The 26,415-nt window shown below is 43.2% G+C and overlaps 1 protein-coding gene across 3 annotated transcripts in view; it reads right to left on the reverse strand.

Annotated features, from left to right (window-relative positions):
• The window catches only part of POT1 (protection of telomeres 1), a 137,299-nt gene extending 111,725 nt beyond the window's left edge, over nucleotides 1-25,574 (reverse strand). For all 3 annotated transcript variants that reach the window (XM_077834557.1, XM_077834547.1, XM_077834561.1), the window contains exons 1-4: nucleotides 25,332-25,574; nucleotides 17,979-18,103; nucleotides 10,576-10,648; nucleotides 7,235-7,326 (exon numbers count right to left, since the gene is read on the reverse strand). In XM_077834557.1, the coding sequence (XP_077690683.1) occupies nucleotides 7,235-7,326; nucleotides 10,576-10,648; nucleotides 17,979-18,092 (279 nt within the window). In that variant the 5' untranslated portion in view covers nucleotides 18,093-18,103; nucleotides 25,332-25,574. The remainder of the gene's footprint in view (nucleotides 1-7,234; nucleotides 7,327-10,575; nucleotides 10,649-17,978; nucleotides 18,104-25,331) is intronic.
• Between the last annotated feature and the right edge of the window lie 841 nt (nucleotides 25,575-26,415).

The raw sequence follows: 26,415 nt of genomic DNA on the forward strand, positions 1-26,415 counted from the left end.
CCTCCGAACCCACCCAAGGCTGCCTCCTGGACCCGGCAGGCGGAGAAGAGACCTCCGGTGAGTGTACCTTTTAAAATACTATACATGGTTTAAAAGCAAGCATGTGAAAGGATGAATTTGCCCTGGCATTCCTGGCTCTCCTGGATGTACTCCCAAAGCCTTTGCAAAAGGTTTCTGGGGAGGGCAGCCTTATTGTGTCCTTCATGGTAGGACGCTTTACCGCTCCAGGCCAGTAACACGTACTCGGGAATCAGTGTACAACAAAGCATTGCAGTGTATGTTTGCTGGCATTCAAACAACATCCGTTCTTTATCTCTCTGTGTTTTCCTCAGGAGAGTGAGATATCATTCATGGTCACCTGGTTGAAATAGGGTGCTTTTCTTCAGGGGACACTCAGAGGAGCCCATTCCTGCTGGGCTGTTTGCCTGTGGCTGAACAGAAATGTTCCCTGCTGTTCGCCATGGAGAGGGTTGAGGGGGTAGCCACGCGGTGGGGGGAGGCAAAATGCGACCTTGTAACGAAAACACACGTGCTATGTATGTCAGGGTAAACCTTGCTGTTAACATTAAAGAGTGTAGCCACTGTTTTATGAAATGTGTCTTTTTAAATACCGCTGTCCCTTTTTTTTTCCTCCACCAGCTGCATGTGTTTCAATGATCACAGGATCTTCTCCTTCCCAGAGGCTAGTGAAGATTAGAAAGAAAAAAAAAACGCACTCATGATGAAATGTTTTCTGAGCTCATGGTGTCCTCCCACACTGACAGAGCACAGACGAATGCGTGGAGGCAAATAATGTCAGAGTGCAGGAAAGCACAAAATGACCGGGAGGAGAGGTGGCAGGATGAAGAGAGTAAGTGGCGGGCTGAAGAGAGGGCTGAAGCTCAAATGTGGCGGAAGCGTGATGACAGGAGGCAGGATTCAATGCTGAGGCTGCTGGACGATCAAACAAGTATGCTCCAGTGTATGGTTGAGCTGCAGCAAAGGCAGCTGGAGCACAGACTGCCACTACAGCTCCTGTGTAACCAACCACCCTCCTCCCCAAGTTCCATAGCCTCCACACCCAGATGCCCAAGAACGCGGTGGGGGGGCCACCGGCCAACCAGCCACTCCACCACAGAGGATTGCACAAAAAACAGAAGGCTGGCATTCAATAAATTTTAAAGTTGTAAACTTTTAAAGTGCTGTGGGGCATTTTCCTTCCCTCCTCCACCACCCCTCCTGGGCTACCTTGGTAGTCGTCCCCCTATTTGTGTGATGAATGAATAAAGAATGCATGAATGTGAAGCAACAATGACTTTATTGCCTCTGCAAGCGGTGATCGAAGGGAGGAGAGGAAGGTGGTTAGCTTACAGGGAAGTAGAATGAACCAAGGGACGGGGGGTTTCATCAAGGAGAAACAAACAGAACTTTAACACCGTAGCCTGGCCAGCCATGAAACTGGTTTTCAAAGCTTCTCTGATGCGTACCGCGCCCTCCTGTGCTCTTCTAACCACTCTGGTGTCTGGCTGCGCGTAACCAGCAGCCAGGCGATTTGCCTCAACCTCCCACCCCGCCATAAACGTCTCCCCCTTACTCTCACAGATATTGTGGAGCACAAAGCAAGCAGTAATAACAGTGGGAATATTGGTTTCGCTGAGGTCTAAGCGAGTCAGTAAACTGCGCCAGCACGCCTTTAAACGTCCAAATGCACATTTTACCACCATTCTGCACTTGCTCAGCCTGTTGTTGAACAGCTCCTGACTACTGTCCAGGCTGCCTGTGTACAGCTTCATGAGCCATGGCATTAAGGGGTAGGCTGGGTCCCCAAGGATAACTATAGGCATTTCAACATCCCCAACTGTTATTTTCTGGTCTGGGAATAAAGTCCCTTCCTGCAGCTTTTGAAACAGACCAGAGTTCCTGAAGATACGAGCGTCATGTACCTTTCCCGGCCATCCCACGTTGATGTTGGTGAAACGTCCCTTTTGATCCACCAGAGCTTGCAGCACTATTGAAAAGTACCCCTTGCGGTTTATGTACTCGCCGGCTTGGTGCTCCAGTGCCAAGATAGGCATATGGGTTCCGTCTATGGCCCCACCACAGTTAGGGAATCCCATTGCAGCAAAGCCATCCACTATGACCTGCACGTTTCCCAGGGTCACTACGCTTGATATCAGCAGATCTTTGATTGCATGGGCTACTTGCATCACAGCAGCCACCACAGTAGATTTGCCCACTAAAAACTGATTCCCAACTGACCAGTGGCTGTCTAGCGTTGCAAGCTTCCACAGGGCTATCGCCACTCGCTTCTCAGCTGTGAGGGGTGCTCTCATCTTGGTATTCATGCGCTTCAGGGCAGGGGAAAGCAAGTCACAAAGTTCCATGAAAGTGCCCTTACGCATGCAAAAGTTTCGCAGCCACTGGGAATCGTCCCAGACCTGCAACACTATGCAGTCCCACCAGTCTGTGCTTGTTTCCCGAGCCCAGAATCGGTGTTCCACAGCATGAACCTGCCCCATTAGCACCATGATGCATGCATTGGCAGGGCCCATGCTTTCAGAGAAATCTGTTGTCCATGTCCTGACCACTCACATGACCGCGCTGACGTCGCCTCCTCGCCTGGTATCGCTCTGCCAGGTTCTGGTGCTGCATATACTGCTGGATAATGCGTGTGGTGTTTAATGTGCTCCTAATTGCCAAAGTGAACTGAACGGCCTCCATGCTTGCCTTGGTATGGCGTCCGCACAGAAAAAAGGTGCGGAACGATTGGCTGCCGTTGCTCTGACGGAGGGAGGGGCGACTGACGACATGGCTTACAGGGTTGGCTTCAGGGAGCTAAAATCAACAAAGGGGGTGGCTTTACATCAAGGAGTATTTCAGGCAGGACTTCCCGGAGGGTTCCAATAAGAAATGGTGCACCTAAGTTATTGTTCTTACTGGCCTCTGATTGATACATGGCTAGATTTACCTCGCTGCACCTTCTCTGTGAGTGACTGCAGTGTGACCTAGAGGAATGAGTCCCCTAGACAGGGGGCGGGTTTGCAAATGAGTACAAAACAAATCTGGTCTATTTCTTGTTTTGATCCACTCCATCTATTTTTTACATCTTTGGCTAGCAGCAGACGGTGCAGAAGGACTGCATGCCATCCACAGCTCATGGCTGCTCGGCAGAAGATGGTACAATAGGACTGCTGGCAATCCGTATCGCCTGCCTGCTCACCATAAGATGGTTCAATAGGACTGACTGCAGGACTAAAGAGAATGACTTGATCAAGTCACTCCAAATTTAGTCCCTGCGCCCATGTCTGCCCAGGCGCTCCTGATCAACCTCACACAGGCGACCAGGAGCACCTCGGACATGACGATGACGGCTACCAGTCCTATTGCACCGTCTGCTGCCACAAGGCAATGGGTTGCTGCTGCTGTGTAGCAATGCAGTAACGCGTCTGCCAGCACCCAGGAGACATACGGTGACAGTGAGCTGAGTGGACTCCATGCTTGCCATGGTAAGGGGTCTGCACAGGTAACTCAGGAAAAAAGGCGCGAAACGATTGTCTGCCCTTGCTTTCACGGAGGGAGGGAGGGAAGGAACGGGGGCCTGACAATATGTACCCAGAACCACCCACGACAATGTTTTAGTCCCATCAGGCATTGGGATCTCCGCCCAGAATTCCAACGGGCAGCAGAGACTGCGGGAACTGTGGTATAGCTACCCACAGTGCAATGCTCCGGAAGTCGACTCTAGTCTCGGTACTGTGGAAGCACTCCGCCGAGTTAATGCACTCAGAGCATTTTCTGTGGGGACACACACACTCGAATATATAAAACCGATTTCTAAAAAACGACGACTTCTATAAATTCGACCTAATTTCGTAGTGTAGACATACTCTAACTCATATTGACCTTTGTCTCCCAGAACAGACTCTGCTGGAGATGTCTACGGATTACTGCAGTCCAAAAAGTATTTCAGATCAGGATCTTGGAAAGGAACTGTTGCTATCAAAGTATTTTCCTTTCGTTTTGATCTTTATTGCCTTCTGTATCTTATCAGGAGGGGGGCTTGTGTATCGAGAATAATAATCTTGCTTTTTAATTAAACCCTGCTGAGTCACAGCTCCTTTCTTTCCAGAACTCAAATTCATCCACTCAGATTATCACTGAACAATTAAAAAAAACCACAACCCAACACCACATTTTAGAAGTGGTGTAAGTATAATGAAGTTCCAAGTCACAACAGAGGTTTGAACACTGATGCTGGTGCACTCTGGACATTTGAAATTGGCTGTTCAATGGCTGCTGTTTGCTGCTCCGCTCTCTGATCTTCTAATTACTGCATAGGGCCTCATTTTGCTGCTTATTTTGCAGCTTGTATTTCTGCCAGGAAGGGCAAAAACCACCAGATCTTTAATTTTCAGAGGACTCAGCCACTGGTGACGTGGGGAATCAGCTCTGGAACAAGACTATCTGAACCTGGATTTGTTTCTTGACGTCACATGACTTTGACAATCTTCGTATAAACTACCATGTAGTTGCTTTGCAAATCTGCTGCAGAGATTTGAGGCTGTCAGCAAAAGCTACTCTGCCCCAAACTGCATGAGACTTGACGTGATCTTTAAGCTCTAGGCATGCCAGTCTACAACAGTGAAGGATTCAATCTGAGAAACAATTAGACAAGACTCTGAGTTACATCAGAACCCACAGAAATAAGTCACATGGAACAAAGCTCACCCTGTGACCCAAAGTCTTTACCAAAGTCTGAAATGACCTCCCATGTACCCTCCTTGAGCTATATGTACCAAATGGCTCAAAAGGACCCTTCATCAGCTTAAAGGCCAAATTAATATACACAAGCTCAATTTCACAAAAAGGGGCTGCTGAAAAACTGGTCTACCTTGGAAAACATGCCTTTAAGCAACATAAAAGCAGCTCAGTCTATTTAGTTATCCAAGAGAAGGTTAAGAGGAAATTCAATCATGGTCTGCCAGCACTTAAATGGGAATGAGATTTCTGACAGTAGACAGCACTTTAACGGACAAAAGCATAACAAGATCTAAAGGTTGGAAATAGCAGCTAGACAAGTTCAGACTAGAAATATGGCACAAGTTTTTAACAGTGAGGGTAACTAATAACTTACTTAGAGATGTAGAAGATTCCCCATCACCTGAAATCTTTAAATCAAGACTGGATATCTTTCTAAAAACATGCTATAGCTGAAACAGAATTATGGGTTTGATTCAGAAATTACCGCTAAGCCTCTTTGACCTGTGTTACAGATGCAATAAGACTAGATGATTATAATTGTTTTTTTTAAGCTAGTCTCATAGAGACTACATCGGGGGTGCAAAACTGTATGAAGGGCTGGGTAGGGAAAGCTGTGCCTCCCCATCAGCCCCCTCCCACTTACCACCCCCGACTGTCCCCCTCAGAACCTCCGACCCAGCCAACTCCCACTGCTCCTTGTCCCCTGACCACCCTCTCCCAGGCCCCCCTCCCCAACCACCGCCCCAGGCCCTCCCCCATCCAACCACCCCCTGTCCCCTGACTGCCCCGACCCCTATCCACACCCCCCGCCCCCTGACAGGCCTCCTGGGACTCCCACACCTATCCAATGCCCCCGTTCCCTGTCCTCTGACTGCCCTCCCCCACAACCTCCGCCCCATCCAACCGCCCCCTTCTCCCTGTCCTGGACTGCCCCCCGGAAACTCCTGCACCTTATCTAACCTCCCCCCCACCCCCCTTACCATGCTGCTCAGAGTGGCAGGACTGGCTTATTGGAAAGCCTAGTAGGTGGGCAGGTGCAAGCTGCGCTGTCTGCGTGGCAGCATACCTACATGGGAGGAGGGCAGCACAGAAAGGGCCGGGGGCTAGCCTCCCCATCCGGGAGCTCAAGGGCCGGGTAGGACAGTCTGGCAGGCTGGATGTGGCCCGCAGGCCGTAGTTTGCCCATCTCTTAAATCTCAAGGATTTTAAAGCTCTCAGTGTAGCCCTGGAAACCAGCAGCTTCCATCCCACCTTCCTCATGGTCTGATGAATGAATCTTTGAAGCTGATATGGTTTTGTATTAAAGCTCCTCTTGAGAAGTATAAGTCTATTTTTTTTTTTTCTACTGAGAGCCAAGTTTAAGTCATAACTTGGCTCGGAGTTAAAAAAAAAAAAAAAAAAGCTGGTTGGTCTTTAAAAGAGCAGAGCTAGCCCAATACATATGCATTTCATACACTCCACAAATACAGAGCAACTCAGGCTGAAGCTGCCCATTTCCAGACCTGCCCTGAAAGGTGGTCAGTTGTGTGCGCGCATCCGTGTACCCCATAGGTTAGTACAGTGGTAAAATGTAGTGACAGTTGTGCAAAGAAGCTTGCCAAGTACATTACCCAAGCCATTGGTCTTTTCACACTAAATTCACACTGATTTTTGCTTCAAATTGTTTACTTCAAAAATGTTGAATCATTAAAACACAGCTATGTACCGGATTCACTTTTTTCTGGCCTTCCTTTTTTTAGTTTAACTACTGATCTGCACATCAGTTTACTAAAGTGTCATCATCATCCAAGCTAACCAATATTTAGCACATTCGTTGTTTAAAATTGTTTTATTTTCCTTCTTTAGGCCCATAACAACCAGCCTCTTGTGCTGATTTGACTTAACATGCATCTCACTGGTATATTAAACCAAACCTGTAACTCTGCTGCATTATGAAGACAGCAGCCAGCCAGTGAAGGAAGTGCCATATGTGGTTTTATATACAAGAGATAGGCATTAGTATTATATTGTATGTATATTCTACTGCTAGATTCATTATCCACAAAGAGTAAGGTACACCAATTATACTGCATAAATAGTAAAAGTTACACAATTTTAGGCATTTTCAAAACATTTTTTGCTTGATAGTGTCATTTAAATCAACTCAGTGATTAATCTACTGTCTACGTCAAACTACAACATAAATGTTACTTATATTCATAACTGGGCAGCCTCAGTCACCATTCACCAATATTCATCCACATTCATTTGCTAGGTAAAAAGGACGGTATTCTGATAATATAAAATAATCAATTTCTTAGTTTACTTTTTGGGTTAATAAGAAATTAACATAATCAAAACTATATTTTCCTTTCTAGTTAATATTTCTAATAACGACTCAATATGTCGCTTAAAATCTATTTTAAATGACAGCCATAAAAATTAGATAGAATAGTAAATTAAGCTACATCTTTAGAAAAGCCACTCAGAAAGACGAAGAAATAAAAATTTTTACCCCTTGATGTACAACTTTTCCACAATCGTCTGCCAACCTTCCAAAGAATAAAACATTGACGGTGCTGGTCTTTGAACATGAATTCTCTGACTCTATAACAAGAAGCATAAACAATCCAGATTACTACAAATCCTTTTATACCAAAACGGTGACAGAAAAGTCTCTACAAAAACATTCTATACAATGCAAAACACATTTTTATTTGAATAACGAAAACTGATATATACATGCAAAATATTTTAAAAGGCCCAGAAAAGCAGCTATACAAACAATACTGTCTATATGAAATAGAATACTTTTCATGTGTTTGATCACAATTTAAAATGTGCATGTACAGAGAAACAATGTATATTAAACATAGAAGTGACAAAGCTCCCACTTTGGATGATGTTACAGATAGAATACACTACTAAGTTATATTTAATTCTCTGTATTAGCAAAGAATATATTGTATAACTATTTTATATGGAGATAATCCATGACTTATCATAGAATCATATCATAGAATATCAGGGTTGGCAGGGACCCCAGAAGGTCATCTAGTCCAACCCCCTGCTCGAAGCAGGACCAATTCCCAGTTAAATCATCCCAGCCAGGGCTTTGTCAAGCCTGACCTTAAAAACCTCTAAGGAAGGAGATTCTACCACCTCCCTAGGTAACGCATTCCAGTGTTTCACCACCCTCATAGTGAAAAAGTTTTTCCTAATATCCAATCTAAACCTCCCCCACTGCAACTTGAAAAAAGTCCCTTCATGCACTTGTAAGTACCAAGAAGTTTTCCCCGGGGACCTGGGAGACCTAGGTTTGAATATCTGCTATAATTAAGCTTTCATTTTAAAACATATTCTAGCTGTTATGGTTACAGAAATGACCATCCATGTGTGAATCGATACAGTCATTTTTTTGGAACTGTAAAGAACTCCAGCGCCCCTGCTGAGGCTCATAGATAACCTGACTCGCAGCAGAGTGCAATTAACAAAACTCTGGGGAAGTTTCAGGTCTATTCAGACCTGAGTAGGTAGCAGTGAAACTGACAATGACTGCATCAAATTCACCTGCTGCTGCTAGGACGGCGTGGGCAAACTTTTTGGCCTGAGGGCCACATCGGGGTTGCGCAACTGTATGGAGGACCAGGTAGGGAAGGCTGTGCCTCCCCAAACAGCCTAGCCCCCGTTCCCTATCCACCCCCTCCCACTTCCCACTCCCCTCAGAACCCCTGACCCATCCAACCCCCCCTTCTCCTTGACCCCTGACTGCCCCCTCACAGGAGCCCCCCACCCCCTATCCGCCCCAACCCACCCCCTATCCAACTCCCCCCCACTCCACAGTCCCCTGACTGCCACAACCCCTATCCACATCCCCACCCCCTAACAGGCCCCTGGGACTCCCACGCCATATCAAACCGCCCTTGTTCCCCGTGCTCTGACCCTCCCCCCAAGAACCTCCGCCCCAACCACCCCCCAGGACCCCCCCATCCAACCTCCCTCCCCTCCCCCCCGGCTCCCTGACTGTCCCTTGGGACCCTCTGCCCCTTATTCAACCCCCCCGCTCCCTTACCATGCCAGACCCAGCCACGCTGCCCGATAGGAGTGGCAGGCCAGAGCACCGCCCGCGTGGTGGCATGGCTGTCTGGGAGGGGGGAGGGGCCGGGGGTAAGCCTCCCGGCCAGGAGCTCAGGGGCCAGGCAGGACAGTCCCGTGGGCTGGATGTGGCCCACGGGCCATAGTTTGCCCACCTCTGTGTGCTAGGAGCATCAGCACTGCAGATAAGTTTCATCTACACTGCATGCTTTTCAGGGGTGTATAGTGCACATACTCATGTAGACCCTGTAGCACAGGTACAAACAGCAGGGTAAATGGTGAGGCATGGCTTAGGCAAGTAGAATAAAGACATGCTTGAAGGGTGTGGGTATATACTCAAGTACACACCCAACAAGGCTCTCTACTCACCCAAGCTGTGCCTCCCCATCTACACTGCTATTTTTGTCAGCGCGGTGTCCTGTTGCTTCCCCACTGATAGAGCCTTTCTCTGCTGCCTCCCCTCTGCCAGAACTTTTCATTGGATCATCTAGCTGCACACCGCAGTGTGGACACAATGTGCTTTTCACGCTGGCATGTAGCTACGTGTACACAACACGCTGCTGAAAGTGATGTGTAGTGTAAACGTAACTAGAGAGTAGAGGACAAGAACCACAAAATAACCCTTGAGGCTGGAGAGGTATAGTAATAGACTAGCACCCCTACCCTCATACAACAACCAGGAGAGAGAGAGGAGTCAAGTAGCAGAGATCCTCTAGTGGAGGACAGGATGGGGGTGAGCAGAAGTAAAGTGGGAAGGAGGAAGACAGAAATAAAATATTTTCTTCTGGGCCAGAAGAGGGACTTCAAAACTGAAGGCTAGTCTACACTGGCAACGCTTAAGCACTGCCACGGCAGCACTTGTGTGGTCTTGTTTGGTCGCGGCGCAGCGTTGGGAGAAAGCTCTCCCCGCGCTCTAAAAAACCCACCTCCATGAGGGGCATGGCTCCCAGTGCTGGTGCACTGTCTACATTGGTGCTTTACAGCACTGAAACTTGCTGCACTCGGGGTGTGTTTTTTCACACCCCTGAGCGAGAAAGTTGCAGCGCTGTAAACTGCCAGTGTAGACAAGCCCTTAGACACTGTATTGCCAGAGTCCAATACAAGAGTTAGTGCCCCGAGCAGTATCTAGGAACACCATCTGCATTCTTTCTCCACAGGAACTGGGCTTCTCAGCAGTTGTTTTGAATCTCACTGGCAATCTTTCCCTTCCTCATCTTTTGTTTCAGCTTCTAGCTGTGCAGTTTAGTCTTGACTACTAAATGTCTCTTTTTTTAAAACCCAAGTCAATTAGTTAAAGATATAGCTTTAATCTGTTCAACCTGGAATAGGACTCAATATGTTATACATTATATCTTCTGTCAGCACAATGGCCACAATAAATGCTTTATTTCCATATATCAACCATGGTGATTACTACTGAATTTGATACAGTTGCTCTTCAGTTTTTCAAGTGGGTACAAACTGAAGAAATGCAGCATTAAGACAGTACATAAAAGTAATATATTGCTGGAACAATCTATAACAACAGATTACAAGGTTGCATAACTACAAGAAGTCTGTTGAAGCACTATGGTCACGTTGCTTCAAATGACTCAGTGGCATGTAAATTTAAAATACCATATTCTGAGGGAATGTATACAAGTGCTGAACACAACAAAACAGCTCTTTTCCAAGGTTTATTAATACTGATATAGCAAAATTTTAAGAGATGCATTAGTAATTTCAACAGAAGTAAAGAATTGTATGTTTAAATGGGAATACCTTGAAGTACAATCTTGAAAAATTCTGTTCCATTTCCAAGTTTAGTTAAAGGGTAGGAGAGAATAACTGTTCCCTGAAATGAAAGAAGAGACGAAAAAAAATTGATTAACAAAAAACTCCAAAATAAAGCTATGAGCAACTCTGGGTCACTGCAATAGAAATAACTGGTAGAAGCTTCAAAGCCAGCTTTTGCTCTGGAGTGTCCAGCATGAATTAATGTTATTGTGGTTTGACAAACAGATTGTGGGGGGAGGTTTAGAGTAATTTGGTGATCAAGGTTAAGAAGATATGAGAGCAAGTAAGTGAATTTTAACCAAAAGGTGTCAGTTCTAAGAGGGTGTTTGACATTGAGCAATTTAATCATCTAGACTAAAGCAACGAGAAAGGAAGAAAGCAAGTGGCTAATAGGTGACCAAAACTAAAATAATCACTGCTTTTCATATATATGTTCTTGGACTTTCCACTCGGAGAAAAGCAGCACATATCCGGTGAGAAGTTAACTAAAGCAAGTAAACCAGAGAAGGCAGGAAAACAATAGCCTCTCAGAATATAGGAAATAATATTTAGACAGATGAGCATAACAAAATAATTAACTGAGAGTTACAAACCAGGAGATAAAAATATGTAGGCATTAAAAATAAATTTGATTTCTGAGAAAGATTCAAGTGGACAGACACATAAGCAACTCTCAACAACATTTCTGCAAGAGTTGTTGTCAGTAGTTGCTACACAGATGCTAACGAGTACCTCAGAAATGTAGGCCATGTACTTAAAGTAGGTACCACAATGATAGGTTTTGCTAGTTAAGGGCAAATGAAGGGCTAATTCACAGAGGTAAAAAAAGTGGCTAAAGAGGTGATGCAAAATAATCAGAAGATACAATGGATTGCAAATATTCTGGAGGAAAGTATTGAGATGCATGTGAAATTAGAGTCAAGAGACAAAAATACAGAAATTCATATGGGAATAAATAATCCTCTGTATAAATGGTATTTAAGATGTGGAGAACTGATCAGAATAGTGGTATCATCCAAACCCGGGGTTTGTAGAGTTGAATCACACCATTGTGTGAACGCTGCAAATACTTTTTGGCTGTACAGGGTAACCTACTAACAATCAAACTCCGTTTACACTGAAGTCAAATGGAAGCACAGAATTACATCATTGCATTCCAATTCTAGTTATACTGGACATCTGCTTAGAATGAATGAATGGGGCAAAAAAGGGATTTTACCATAAAAAGGTTAATTAACAGAACATGTAAGTCAACTGAGTGCATTCCTCCACATTTGGCAGGTTTAGTGCAATGCCCATTTTAAAATTAGAACAATATGGAGAATGGTTCAGGGGGAAGAAAAACATAAGGTTTGAAAAATAAATATCTATCTATCTATCTGTAAGAGAACTGGGTATGTTCAGTATGGAGAAAACATGGTTGCAGTAGAGAGGGAGAAAGACAACCTTCTATAAAAACACAAAAGGAGCATTACCAAGATGACAGGTATGTTATTACCAGCCAGCCAGGACAGAAAGAGTCATAGTGGTCTTGTATTGCATCACGGGAAGTGTGGGTTAAATATTAGAAGACAGTGTTAGGCAGTGGAAACAGCTGTCACAAAAGGAGGAGGCACAAAAGCTAAATGAAGTATAGACTACCTATCAATAGCCATCTATTACAGACACTTTAAGAAATAAACAACATTCGGCAACTGACCAGTAACCGAAATAGAAGTCTCCACATTAAATCCAAATAATTTTTCTTCTTTTTTTGTCTAAAAAAGTAATTATTAAAATAAATCCAACTACCCCTAATCTTCAACATATTTCAAATAGAACAGTGATTCAGAACATGTTGTACAGCTTTATTTCTGCCAAAGCAGCAATAGTGTTTCATTTAGACAAAACAAAGACAAAGTTATAACATAGGCTGTATTTTATTATGGTAATAATGTCACTTTTCAGGAGCAAGATGGCAAGTTTTATGGGGCAACACGAAATGTTATAAATGCACATTTTAATCACCAGCAACCACTAAAACTATGCTTTATAAAGGTACTGGAAATGTCCCTAAAAGTACCTGAAGAAACAGATTTTCCACTCATATTTTAATTTGGGGATTTATTTAAAATTACAAGTAAAGGATAACCTGTGTACAAGTTGTTAAAAAAGATAGACAAAATTTTGTCTGTTGCCAGTAACATCAGTCTAAATCCATAGCTCCATTGAATCTAATGGAGCTACCAGTGTAAAAGAGCAGAAACTGATTAAAGATTGGGGGGGGAGGGGGAGGGAGAAAGCAACTGAAGAGTTAATTACAATCTGTGATAAATGAAAGGCGGGCTCCCTTCTATGAACACCCAGCGAGCCAGTTAGCTATAAAATCCCTCTTAGTAGTTGTTCTCTACTTGCTTTACCTATAAAGAGTTAAAAAGTCTCCCTGTTATGCACAGGTAAAAGGAAGGGAGTGTGCACCTGACCAAAAAAGCCATTGGGAAGGATAGAACTTTTTAAAATTGAGAAAAAAACTTCCCCTTTCTCTGTCTGTTGTTCTCGGGGAGAGGCAAACAGGGAGCAAGTATGCTGTAAGAAACTTGGGGCTAGGTATGAAAAATCCTCGATATCATACCTAAAACTACTCATTTGAAATCTCAGATATGTAAGTAGATCAGGAAATGTCTGGGAAGATGCAATTAGGTTTATGTCTTTTTATTTCTTTATGGCTTGTGGACTCCGCTGTGATAACCCCAAATGCTTTTGTTTTGCTTTTAACTTTTAAGCTGCACCTCAAGAAAGTTGTTCTTGATGCTTACTCCTTGAAAGTGGGTTTTTTGTTTTTTTTTTTTAAATCTAGCACTAGCCTGAGTTTCCAGATGTATTTTCTTTCTTTTTGTTTCTAATAAAATTTACATTTTACCCCACAGGAAGGAATTCCCAAGTGCGCCTTCCTGGGTTCTCAAAGGATTTTGCACTTGGGTGGTTGCAGCAGCTACCCATCCAAGGTCAGAGAAAAGTTGTAACTTTGTGAGTTTAATACAAGTTTAATACAAGCCTAGAGTGGCCAGTATTAATTTTTAGAATCCTTGCGGGCCCCCACTTCCTGCATTCAGAGTGCCAGAGTGGGGAATCAGCCTTGACACAAGCAAAGGATAACCTGTGCACAAGTTGTTAAAAAAAAAGACACCAAATTTTAATAAAAACAAATGAGCAAGAATAAGTGTTCTGGAACTTTTGTTGGAGGGAACTGTTCTTCATTTGAGTTCATTCTGTTGCAGCACTATATGCTGACCTAAGTTCTCTGGTTTCATGCCCCTGCATTTAACATCTAGCATTAGTATAACACAGTGGTCCCCTGTGGGGATGCAGAGGAACATGCGGGGGCACAGGGAGAGGCAGCCCTGCAGTGAGGCCTGGGCCAGCCCCCACAGGAGTGGGAAAGGAGCTCCACCCAGTGCCACTCTCCCCCAGCCCAACTCTGCTGCGACCCTGGCTGCAGCTCTGCTCCACTCCCTGCTCCACCCCAACCCAATTCTGCCCTCATTCCCTCTCTGCCCCCAGGCCAGCTTCGCCTCTAGTCCCAGCTCCTTCCCCCATCCCCAGTTCCGCCCCCAGCTCCACCACTGAGCACACTGTGCAGTAATGGAGGGAGGACACGGACAGATTCCACTACTGGTGGTGTGGGGACGGGGGGGCGCGCACAGCAGGAAAACTTTGAGCACCACTGACAGAACATAAAAAGAAGGTTCAATCACTTGCACTATGGACTGGCACTTAAAGAAAACTTTCAAGTCTGGAAAACATTCTGTGCTAACCTGATAAAACTAAACAACGTCCTTTTCACTCAATCCAGTTGTGCTTTCACAGCGATATAATCCTCAGAAGCTGGTTTACTAGAAAGATATCTGATAACCTCCAAGGCTTCCTATGTCGATAAAATACTTGCACTGCTTCAAATTAGGTGCACCTGACTGATATAAACAACCATTTTGCTGCTTATGCTCTAATAAATTTGTTAGTCTCTAAGGTGCCACAAGTACTCCTTTTCATTTTGCTCCAAGCACTCCTGCAGTGTCTGGGTGCATCTTACCATGGTGTGTGTGTTTTGGTTTGCTCCTTTCTTTTTGCATCTCAGTACTCAAAAGCTTATCTGTGTCTTCTGGTAAAGTGACAAAATCCAGTTTTGTGACATAAATCAAGTGGGCTTTCAGTTAGTCTGCCTCATGTTTTGCGCATTTCTACTGATGCAGATACATACTATGTATTCTACATCCTTAAAATTACATTTGATAGACAAAATTTTGATTTGACAAAATTACACCATTGTCAGTTGCTGTACCTTTCTTTGGAAAAGGAGCTGTCCTAATCCGAGTGTCCTACGTAGCAAAAAGTATCAGGAAATCAAACATTGCAATGACCAACAAGGAAAGCAATACTAAGAGCTTGTCTACACTACTGGGGTAAGTCGACTTAAGTTACACTACTCCAACTCTATGAATAACATAGCTTAGGTGGACTTAACTGCAGTGTCTACATCATGCTGCGTCGACAGGAGACACTCTCCCATCGACTTACCTTCCTCCTCTCGTTATGGTGGAGTACAGGAGTCAACCAGAGAGAGCTCTGCGGTCAATTTAGTGGGTCTTCACTCGACCCGCAGCAGCATTGATTCACAGTAAGTGCAGACGTGGCCTAAGTATTTGCAGTGACACTGCAAGAACTGTTTGTAAATGGCTTTCATTGGAGTAGCTATGAATTGCCCTATTTTCTTTCTTCCCCAACTACCACTAGAAAACTTACGTTCCTAAAGCTCCTCCTCCAAATGTTCCCCAAGAAGTACAGGAGATGTGCCAAGATGTTAAACGTGTTCCATTAAGTAGTATGTGTTTCAGGCTTTTGCCCAGTACTTGCTCACTTTCACAGCACTGTCCCTCACGTATCCAAACACCTTCGTGAAAAGGTTTGGAAAATGGTTTACAATACATAATCTCCAGAATAACACATTCCAACAGAATAGCTTGGAATGTGTTATTTCATTTCAGCTGGCAGTTAAACTTAAGAAAATCAAATTTTTGTCTGAAAATATTTGATAACTTATGCCTAAACAAACATCTAAAATTAGTTGGTCTACTCTTGCAGTTTAGTACTTCGTATCTAGTCAGTTTCATTGATTCCCCTGAGCAGTCAGCTTCATACAGCAAAAGGAGAGGGGAACTTTAAAACCAAAAAAAAAAACAGGAAAATGTGATTGTAAAACTACAAAAGACAGTGGGGAGACTCAGGGCAGCTGTAGCAAGAGGATTTTCTTTTTAAACTAGACTAAATTCCATGCTGCTATGTGTTCCTTTATCACCTTTGCTGAGTCAGGATAAATTCATTGAGGACAAAATGAATTTAGACATTGGCCAAAAAATTAAAAATTGATTCGGCTCATTTCCTTTTAGCTCTGCAACATGGTAATCCCTCTGGAGAGCGACAGTAACTATGGATTCAGAGTAGCAGCCATGTTAGTCTGTATCTGTAAAAAGAAAAGGAGGACTTGTGGCACCTTAGAGACTAACAAATTTATTTGAGCATAAGCTTTCGTGAGCTAGAGCTCACTTCAACAGATGCATTCTATGGAGTTCAACCATTGAGATGATCTCAGGCTATTTTAGGGTTGCTCACAGCTAGCCATGCAAAACTGGATTCTCCAGAGCACTTAGCATTCAACATTGCTTCCTCAACATTAAAAAGGATTAGTTTGCTATCTGCATTGTTTTGTGCCAAACAACTCTTTCACGGTCACCTGCTTATTCCTAGAAGAGGCTGCAGCAGAATCAAGCTCTCTCAATGTGAGACAAGGGTCCTAAAATGCGATTGTATCTAGCTTCTCCTTTACAATCAGCGAAAATACTGCACTATCACCAGACACACTAAACATTCTGCTTTCCAACTGCATATGTAGATTTTGGCAGAAGTATTTCCTAAGTTAGAATCTGCTTTTGTCTGCCTCAACATTTTACTACATGTCCAGTAATTCTGTACAGTCTGTCACACTTGCTTGCAGAAGTGGCTGTTGCTTGGCAGGCTGAAAAGCCAGAATCTATATTACTCCAAAGAGCACACAGATTTCCATAAGTGGGAGGAAAGGAGAAACGCAGAACTTAGGAGAATGTGTTTTTTCCTGAAAGACTTTAGGGGGTGGGGATATCATGTCCCTTTTCACTTCAATTCTCAAAATATTTCCTCTCATCCTCCTGGGAATAATTCACTCCACCTCAAGAAACTGCAGCAACAAGCCCTTCCTGCAGACTAAACCACCTAGCACATGGAAGATTGAAGACAATGCAAAAAATACAGAGAAAGGAGGCCAAGACCTCTCTTGGCCACACACAACATGATAGCAATTTGAAATGAATTCTCTTTCTTTTAAGCTCCTGTGTTTTCCCCTTTCCCCCCCTATTATTCTCAGTGATCTGGTCCGCAGGTTCAGCCCCCCACAGAAATAACAGTCAGGCCAGATGGCTTGTGGCAAGATCTCACTAGCATCCCCACACCTTATGGGAAACGGATCTCTGTATCACATCCACCTCACAGGTCTCTCTCTGAATGTGCACAGTATGCAAAACAATGATCGAAAGTTTGAACTGCCTGGCTTGTTTGGCTTTTTCTTCTAAACAGAGATTGTTTTTCACAGCAGACCTAATGAAAGTTTAGGATACTGATTCACATCCCCCCAAGTGTTTGGGATGATAAAACGGATTTAAAGTTACATTCACAGAAATCTTATTAAAGTAAACATTTTGATAAAAGAACACAATATGGCCTCACATTTTAAGAAACAGATCTAAGGTGTCTATTTCACTAATATTCTGTGCCTGCAGCTGAGAACACACTCCTAAATGTGAACTACTCCATACCCCCTACATTTCCCAGTCTGGAACAACTAACTACTTGGCAACCAAACATTGCTATTATCAATGTAGCACATTTTATGGCAAGGGAATAAAAAGGAAAAAAACAATTACATTTTGATGTGGTAGCTGCTATTAGAATAATTGTCTTCATAAAACTGGGAGATTGAATTGCTTTGTATAAGAAATGAGAAAGGCCTTTAAAAATCACCAGACCAGAAAAGTGATTTTAATCCATAGAGCTGTCATTTTAGGTTAGGTGTTTTTTTTCCTTTGTTTGATTGTTTATTTAATCAAGCCCCAAAAACCGCTCCAAAAACTGCAATTTTTTGGAATACAAATGCTATAAAGAAAATGGTAATGTGTTTTAAACAACAACTTAGATCCAGTGAGGATATGCAGATGCCGGGGCCATGTAAGGGGAGCTTACACATGCCTTATACATTTAGCTTTTTTTTTTTTTTTTTTTTTTTTTTTTTAAAGATGACAAATATCCTCTTGCTAGTAAGTTACCTGAAAGTATTTGTTGGCCTGATCGCAACCCATTTGCAGGTATTTTAAATCCACTTTCTGCAGATGGCTTGGTAGTAGAGTTTCAGGTGAGCCATCAATGACTTGAACAGGCATAGCTGCTTTACCTAAGTGAGATTAAAAATAAAAACACCAATTAGTCACATATTACTAACTTGTACAGTAAAGAAATAATTCAATCTTGTTGCAACTTTGGTTTGAATGTGAAGTCACTTCAATTGAGCTGGAGTTCAATTGCTTCATTTGGCATATTTATAATCTTCAACAGCAGATGAGCTCAAATATCTTACAGATGTTAGCAGGAGGCAAAGCATATCAAAGGAGCACTTGCCTGACGTGAAGTCTCAAGTTAAGCCTTTTCAATTCACAAGCTTTTCAGTATTTTTTTTTTAAATAATTCATTTTATATTAAGTTTCTGTAACAAAATAATGCTCACACATAATACTTAAAACCAAATAAAGAACAAAGTGGGCATCATGAGTATCATCTGCCCATAAAATCAATATAAAATAGTAAGTATCAGATCCTGACCTGGGAAGCCAGAATAGATATTTTTATGTCCTTACCAGCAGTTTATTGCAATTCAAAAAAGCTACAACAATTACTGTTGGGGGGAAAAAAAAAAGTCATTCAAAGTGTAGCATGAATTTGGTATAAAACCAATTTTAATAAGATGTGAACATAGTTCTGTACAAGTTCCCATACAAATAAGTAGACATAAGAATAATGCATATAGTGATTTAATAAAATCTAAGCTCAACTGATTTTTCAAGATATCAGATGATAAATTAAATTTTATTTAGAAAGGAGCATAATCACTGCCAAATTAAATGTAAAAATGTAATAAGAAAAGCCAAAAAGGAGTTTGAAGAACAGCTAGCCAAAAAACTCAAAAGGTAATAAAAAGTTTTTAAGTACATCAGAAGCAGGAAGCCTGCTAAACAACCAGTGGGGCCCCTGGACGATAGAGATACAAAAGGAGCACTTAAAGACAATAAAGTTATTGCAGAGAAACTAAATGAATTTTTTGCTTCAGTCTTCACACCTGAGGATGTTAGGGAGATTTCCAAACCTGAGCCGTCTTTTGTAGGTGACAAATCTGAGGAATTGTCACAGACTGAAGTGTCATTAGAGGAGGTTTTGGAATTGAGAAACTTAATAGTAACAAGTCAGCGGGACCAGATGGCATTCACCCAAGAATTCTGAAAGAACTCAAATGTGAAATTGCGGAACTATGGTTTGTAAACTGTCCTTTAAATCACCTCCCGTACCCAATGACTGGAAAATAGCTAATGTAACACCAATATTTAAGAAGGTCTCTAGAGGCGATCCTGGCAATTACAGACCAGTTAGTCTAATGTCAGTACCGGGAAAATTAGTTGAAACAACAGTAAAGAATAAAATTGTCAGACACATAGAAGAACATAAATTGTTGCACAAAAGTCAACATGGTTTCTGTAAAGGGAAATCATGACTTACTAATCTATTACAGTTCTTTGAGTGGGTCAACAAACATGTGGACAAGGGAGATCCAGTGGACACAGTGTACTTAGATTTCCAGAAAGCCTTTGACAAGGTCCCTCACCAAAGGCTCTTACATAAATTAAGCTGTCATGGGATAAGAGGGAAGATCCTTTCATGGACTGAGAACTGGTTAAAAGACAGGGAACAAAGGGTAGGAATAAAAGGTAAATTTTCAGAATGGAGAGGGGTAACTAGTGGTGTTCTCCAAGGGTCAGTCCTAGGACCAATCCTATTCAACTTATTCATAAACCATCCAGAGAAAGGGGTAAACAGTGAGGTGGCAAAGTTTTCAGATGATACTAAACTGTTCAAGATAGTTAAGACCAAAGCATACGGTGAAGAACTTCTAAAAGATCTCACAAAACTAAGTGGTTGGGCAATAAAATGGCAAATGAAATTTAATGTGGATAAACGTAAAGTAACGCACATTGGAAAAAAACAACCCCAACTATAGATACAATATGATGTTAGCTACAACTAATCAAGAGAAAGATCTTGGAGTCATCGTGGATAACTCTCCGAAGACGTCCACACAGTGTGCAACGGCAGTCAAAAAAGCAAACGGGATGTTAGGAATCATTAAAAAAGGGATAGAGAATAAGATGGAGAATATCTTATTGCCCTTATATAAATCCATGGTACGCCCACATCTTGAATACTGCATACAGATGTGGTCCCCTCATCTCAAAAGAGATATACTGGCATTAGAAAAGGTTCCGAAAAAGGCAACTAAAATGATTAGGGGTTTGGAACAGGTCCCATATGAGGAGAGTTTAAAGAGGCTAGGACTTTTCAGCTTGGAAAGGAGACTAAGATATGACAGAGGTATATAAAATCATGAGTGGTGTGGAGAAAGTGAATAAGGAAAAGTTATTTACCTGTTCCCATAATATAAGAACAAGGGGACACCAAATGAAATTAATGGGTAGCAGGTTTAAAACAAATAAAAGGAAGTTCTTCTTCACTCAGCACACAGTCAACCTGCAGAGCTCCATGCCTGAGGAGGTTGTGAAGGCTAGGACTATTTAAAAGAGAAATTCATGGAGGTTAAGTCCATTAATGGCTATTAGCCAGATGGGCAAGGAATGGTGTCCCTTGCCTCTGTTTGTTAGAGGATGAAGATGGATGGCAGCAGGGAGGTCACTTGATTACTTAAAGAAAAGGAGTACTAGTGGCACCTTAGAGATTAACCAATTTATTTGAGCATAAGCTTTCGTGAGCTACAAGCTCACTTCGTCGGATGCATCAAAAGCTTATGCTCAAATAAACTGGTTAGCCTCTAAGGTGCCACTAGTATTCCTTTTCTTTTTGCGAATACAGACTAACACGGCTGCTACTCTGAAACTTGATCATTACTTGTTAGGTTCACTCCCTCTAGGGCACCTGGCATTGGCCACTGTTGGTAGACAGGATACTAGGCTGGATGGACCTTTGGTCTGACCCAGTATGGCCATTCTTATGTTCTTAATTTTGTTTTATTTCTTCATACTTAGTCTTTTTAGAAGATGTCCACGTTAAATAGAACTTCTTGCCCTATTAGTCTTGTCCTTCTGCTGGTTTCATGCAAACTAACCAAAATACTTTATATTTTCTAACTCAGAAATCACTCAGAAAGCACATCCCTCGGCCCACACCGCTTCCCACAGCCCCCATTGGCTTGGGACGATGAACCATGGCCAGTGGGAGCTGTGATCGGCCTAACCTGCAGATGTTGCAGGTAAACAAACCAGCCCGGCCCGCCAACGGCTTTCCCTGGCAGGCCACGTGCCAAAGATTGCTGATCCCTGATATACAGAATGTTAAAAAACATCAAGAAACTGATTTTCTGCACTTTCCAATTAACATGAATCCTTTTTCATCTCACTACTTAAGAACTCTTAAAACAATATTTCATTTTACTTTAAGAAAATTATCTGTTTTCATTACTTTGGTCCATTCAAATTGCTAGTTTCCTACCATTTCTTTCAACTCTAGGCTTCTTGAATCATCACATAACACTAATGATCCATTTGCAGTATGGATCATACGCTTTTGCACTTTCTAAAAATGAAAAACAATAATTAATTAATCATGTTGAAGACTAAAAAGCTCACCAGTGCATATGGAGCCAGATGCCTTCTCATCTCAGTTTTCTAGCAATTCAAAACCCATATCAAGTAACAATTCCCTCTATTCCTTCCCAAGTTAGTTCCTCCCTTCCCAGCATCCAAAGTTAGTTGAGTCCATCCACTATTCACACCTCCCTCACTAGTCATCCACTTCTGTTCCCATCTAAGCTACATCTACACTGCAACTCAGGGTGTAATCTGCAGCTCATGGGGAGCTACCCGTGCTAGCTTTAATCTAACTACCTCACTAAAAAGAGCAGTGAGGATGTGGCAGCGCAGGATAGCAATGTGAGTATATACTCAGCAGGGTCAGGCAAGTTCGTGCAACCATGTTCTTGTACTGAGCTCTTGACACACCAATAAACCAAGGCAACTGCAGTGGGGGAAGGCTTGACAGTTGTTACTGTACCTGGGACCCCCTCATTTGTTATACCTGTAGGGCAAACTATTTACAATTGTTCTCTGAGTTTTTAGTCTAGTTTTATACCTTGGCCATAAAAGGTTCAGCTAACTTCTAATTATGGTAGAAACTCAGAGTTACAAACACCTAGGGAAGAAACTCTGAAATGTCTGTAACTCTGAAATGTTTGTAACTCTAAACGAAACATTATGGCTGTTCTTTCAAAAGTTTACAACTGAACATTGACTAAATATAGCTTTGAACTTTACTGTGCAGAAGAAAAATGCTGCTTTTAACAATCTTAATTTAAATGAAACAAGCACAGAAACAGCTAACTTACCTTGTCAAATTTATTTTTTTAACTTTCCCTTAATTTTTTTAGTAGTTTACGTTTAACACAGTACTGTACTGTATTTGCACTTTTTTTTTTGGTCTCTGCTGCTGCCTGATTGCATACTTCCCATTCCAAATGAGGTGTGTGGTTAACCAGTCGGTTTATAACCCAGGTGTTCGTAACTCTGAGGTTCTGCTGTATCGATATCAAATCTTCCTTCAGACAATAATAAGTTAAAAAGCAATACCAGTAAAACCAATTTTTGGCTTCTTTACCTACTGTAACCATGCAACGAAGCATGTATGAGAAATCACAATATATTCTAGTAAATCTGTCAAGTTAGCCCTCACCTGAGAATACTTACTCCTTACTTTGGGGGAGGGGTTGGTTTATTTACACTGTAATGCAAATTTTGAAAAAAATACCTTATATAACCAAGTAGGAAAATGAGAGCTGAAGTCTCTCTTGTAAGTAACAAGACCTCAGGAAGCTCTTGATATCACATCTCACCAATTTACACAGTATCCCACTAACATACAGAATAAAATGATGAAAATATTTCCAAGGCCAATAGTGCAACTGCCTTTTTCACTACTTTCTTCCTAATAAAGAGGCCTTGCAATGTAATGTATAGAAGACAGAGTCAATAGTGTATAGAAGACAGGGTCAATAAATCCTCAGCATAATACTCAGAATATCATACACTCTGAACTGCAAAGAAGGTTAGACCCACATTTATGGAACAAATAAACAAGCAGACACTCCTCGACTGACGACGATTACATAGACTTATTTTATTTAGCCTAGATAGACAAAGAAAGCAAGTTTGAAAACACTGATATTCTACAACATTACAAAGATTTTACAGTTGAAATATCCTGTGAAAGGAGCACCCAGCCCCCCAAAAAACCAGTAGGTGAGGAGAGGGAGGTGAGTGCAATGGAGTGTGTAGTAGAGGCTTCCCCTACCAAATGACAAGGAGGAAACAGGTAGGAGGAGAATGAAAACTCTTTCTATTGGCTATTGGAGCTTCAGATTCATCAGACATCACCCTTGTTCTATTCGATATGAAATATGGAACCTCCCCAAGCAGGCTCCAAGATGGTAGAAATCTCAACACCCTACTCATTCTAGTGCTGAAGGCAGAAGTTTTGGGCTTCCGCCTAAAGAGTCACTCCTAGAAATCACCAAAAATGTCCCAATGCCCCTTTTTATGAAGGATTGCCAAGCATCAGGCATCTCACGTGACAGTCCTGTCATGCATTTTGACATGTCAGTTGCATTCTCACATTCTGCTGAGCTGTAAGAAGGCAGGAAGCATGGGCCTGCAATTCTGCCTTTTGGCTGCCTGTTGCAAGAGCCTGAGACAGATGAAAGTGTGTACAACAACAGAAGTGTTTATAACCACTAGAAGACACTCTCCTACAGGATCTGGAATTGAAACTGGGATTCCAGAGAGTCTCAATATTCCTTTTCTGACTAGCAAATAGCTGTGAAATCTACTGGCAAAGTATGTGTTTCATCCCCTTTTGATAGCTTCCAGCCCATACAGAGGACAACAGCCTACTACTGTTAGCAGTCAATCCATTAGCTCAAATAGTAAAGGTCTGTGCTGGGATTTGAAGATCCAAACCCTGCTGGATGACCCATGTGAGGTTTATTATGGTGCCGCATAATGGAATTTCTGTATTTTTCAGGATTGTTTTACATTAGCATGTTACAGTAAAAAACTACATAAAAAGAATATTATGTTTGCAACATTAAACAAAGTTAGGAAATGCTGAAATTAAGGTTAATTTGGCCCCTTGTGCTTTATTATATAACTTTTAATGATATGATTGCATACTCTTTTTTCCCCCTGAGGACCCTTGCCTCATTTCATGCACAAAACGGACTGTGCTCTGGCAATAAATCTAGGTTCAGTATTTAATGAGACTGTTGTCTGTATGACCTCCTTCTTCATTAGTTGCAGAAGCTGGAAGGCGTGTAGTGAATGAAGCTGGAGATTGCAGGAAGATTAAGGAGGGTCTCATAGTTAAGGCAGCTGAATGCTGTCCTGGAGAATCAGATTTTATACCTGCCTCTGCCACAGAGTTCCTATGTGATGCTGAGCAAGGCACTTACAAACATTTCACAGGAACATTTCATGTGTGTTCCTCATTTTCTGAGTACCTGCGTTGAGACCCTGGGGTCTGATTTGCAGAAGAATTGAATACTCACAGCTACAACTGAAGTCTACAAGAGCTGTGCTTTGAACATACACAGTGCTATAAAGTAGTAAATGCTCTGAAAAATCAGGTCCAAAGCATCTCAGATTGGGTTCCCAGAATTAGTGGATATTTTTTACATTAAAGTATCTGTGCCTCAGTTCCACATTTATAAAATGGGGATTCCACCTCCTCACAGGGGATTTGTGAAGATTAATTAATGTTTTTGAAGCACTCAGATATTATGGAGAACCACAGAAAAGTCCATGAGGAAATTAATAATTCTGTTTTTATAGGGTTTTGATGGTGCGCAGTACATGAAATATGGGGTCACAGACATTGAATGAAGATAAAAAGCACCCATTCAGTGCACAGAACAATGCAAGGATCCTGTGGGAGGAAAAAATAGTATGCAATCATATAAGTAAAGACTATCATAACACATACATGACAGGAAGAATAATGTAATGATTAGGGCACTAGCCTAGGACATGGGAGACCTGGCTTCACATCCCTGCTCCACTACAGACTTCTTTTGTGACCTTCAAAAAGTCATGTATCTTCCCTGTGCCTCTGTTTGCCATCTGGAAAAAACCCAAAGCAATTTGTACAGAATCATGCACTGTTTAGAGGGGAGGGGATCTCACACCCCACCCCTCCCAAATGTAAAGGGATGCCTCCCTAATGTTTTAACTCTTACTAGGAAACCCCCTTCCCCCTCGGCACCTTGGCAGGAATGATAACCGTAACAGGAGACTCACCTGTAATGATCACAGGCCACGCAGCAGCTCCCCCTTAGCTGAGCCCCTTTCCTATCCCAACCAAACCAATGCAACGGCCCCACTGCGGATGTCCCTAGCCTGGGCAGGACGCAGCCCTCAGCTGACTCTGACAAAGAGGAGTGAGCTGAGGGGTCCCCCAGACCAGCTCCGTACCCAGAACCCTGCAGGGAAGCGCCTTTGCCTCGGGACCCGTGTACAAACCCCCCTGCCGCCGCTGCTCCCGCCTCCCTCCTCTCAGCCTCCTGCGCTCCCTCTACGTCACTGCCTCTCTCCGGGAAAATGGCGTCCCCCGCGCTGCGCTCCCCTCCCTCCCACTCCACGGGTGCGCCCGTCCCGCCCGCCAGGGGCAAGGTTACCAAGGCGAAGCCAAACAGCCGCCATTTTGCTTGTGGGCTGAAACGCCGTCTGTGTCCGTTAAGTCCTCCCTCGTGCCATGTCCATTTCACAAAACGGGGTTTCCTCACGATATTCAATGGTTCGAGGGCCGGGGGCCAGGGAGCGCACCCCGCGATCGAAAAATGCCAGGAAGGGGCAGGCTAGGGAACGGCAAGGGCGAGGGAACTGTGTCCGGGTGGAGACTCGGGGCGATCGTGCAGCGGAGTCCACAAGCCAGGGGCAGGAGCTCGGGCCCCAAACGATGCTGCGGGAGACCCAAAGCGCGTAGCGAGACCCTGTCTTCCGCAGGGACGCAGACATCGAAACCTGTCTTCAGCCTGCCGGCAAGCAAGCCCCTGCGCCAGCCTACCCTCCGACCTCTTGTGAGACTGGCCCAGCCCTGCCGGCACACACACGCTTTGCCGGAGGCGGCCAGACCGTGGCAATCTCCCCCACGCAGAGTGAGACGGGGGATAAGGGACTGAAGCCCATTCAGTGAGCGATGGAGGGTTGCTGGAGACCTGAGGCAGGTCTGGCTGAGGAAGTCTCTCCACAAGTGACTGAGGTTTAGCGCAGGCCTGCCTAGGGGAACCTGCTCCAAGGAACGAGACTGGGGCACTAGGGCCAGCTTTGCCTGCCAGGTTCCCCTTTAGTGAATGATACCTGTGGGGGCAGTTCTGGGGCAGCC

The sequence above is a fragment of the Eretmochelys imbricata genome, chromosome 1 (genome assembly GCF_965152235.1).
Source record: "Eretmochelys imbricata isolate rEreImb1 chromosome 1, rEreImb1.hap1, whole genome shotgun sequence".
Classification (NCBI taxonomy): Eukaryota; Metazoa; Chordata; order Testudines; family Cheloniidae; genus Eretmochelys; species Eretmochelys imbricata.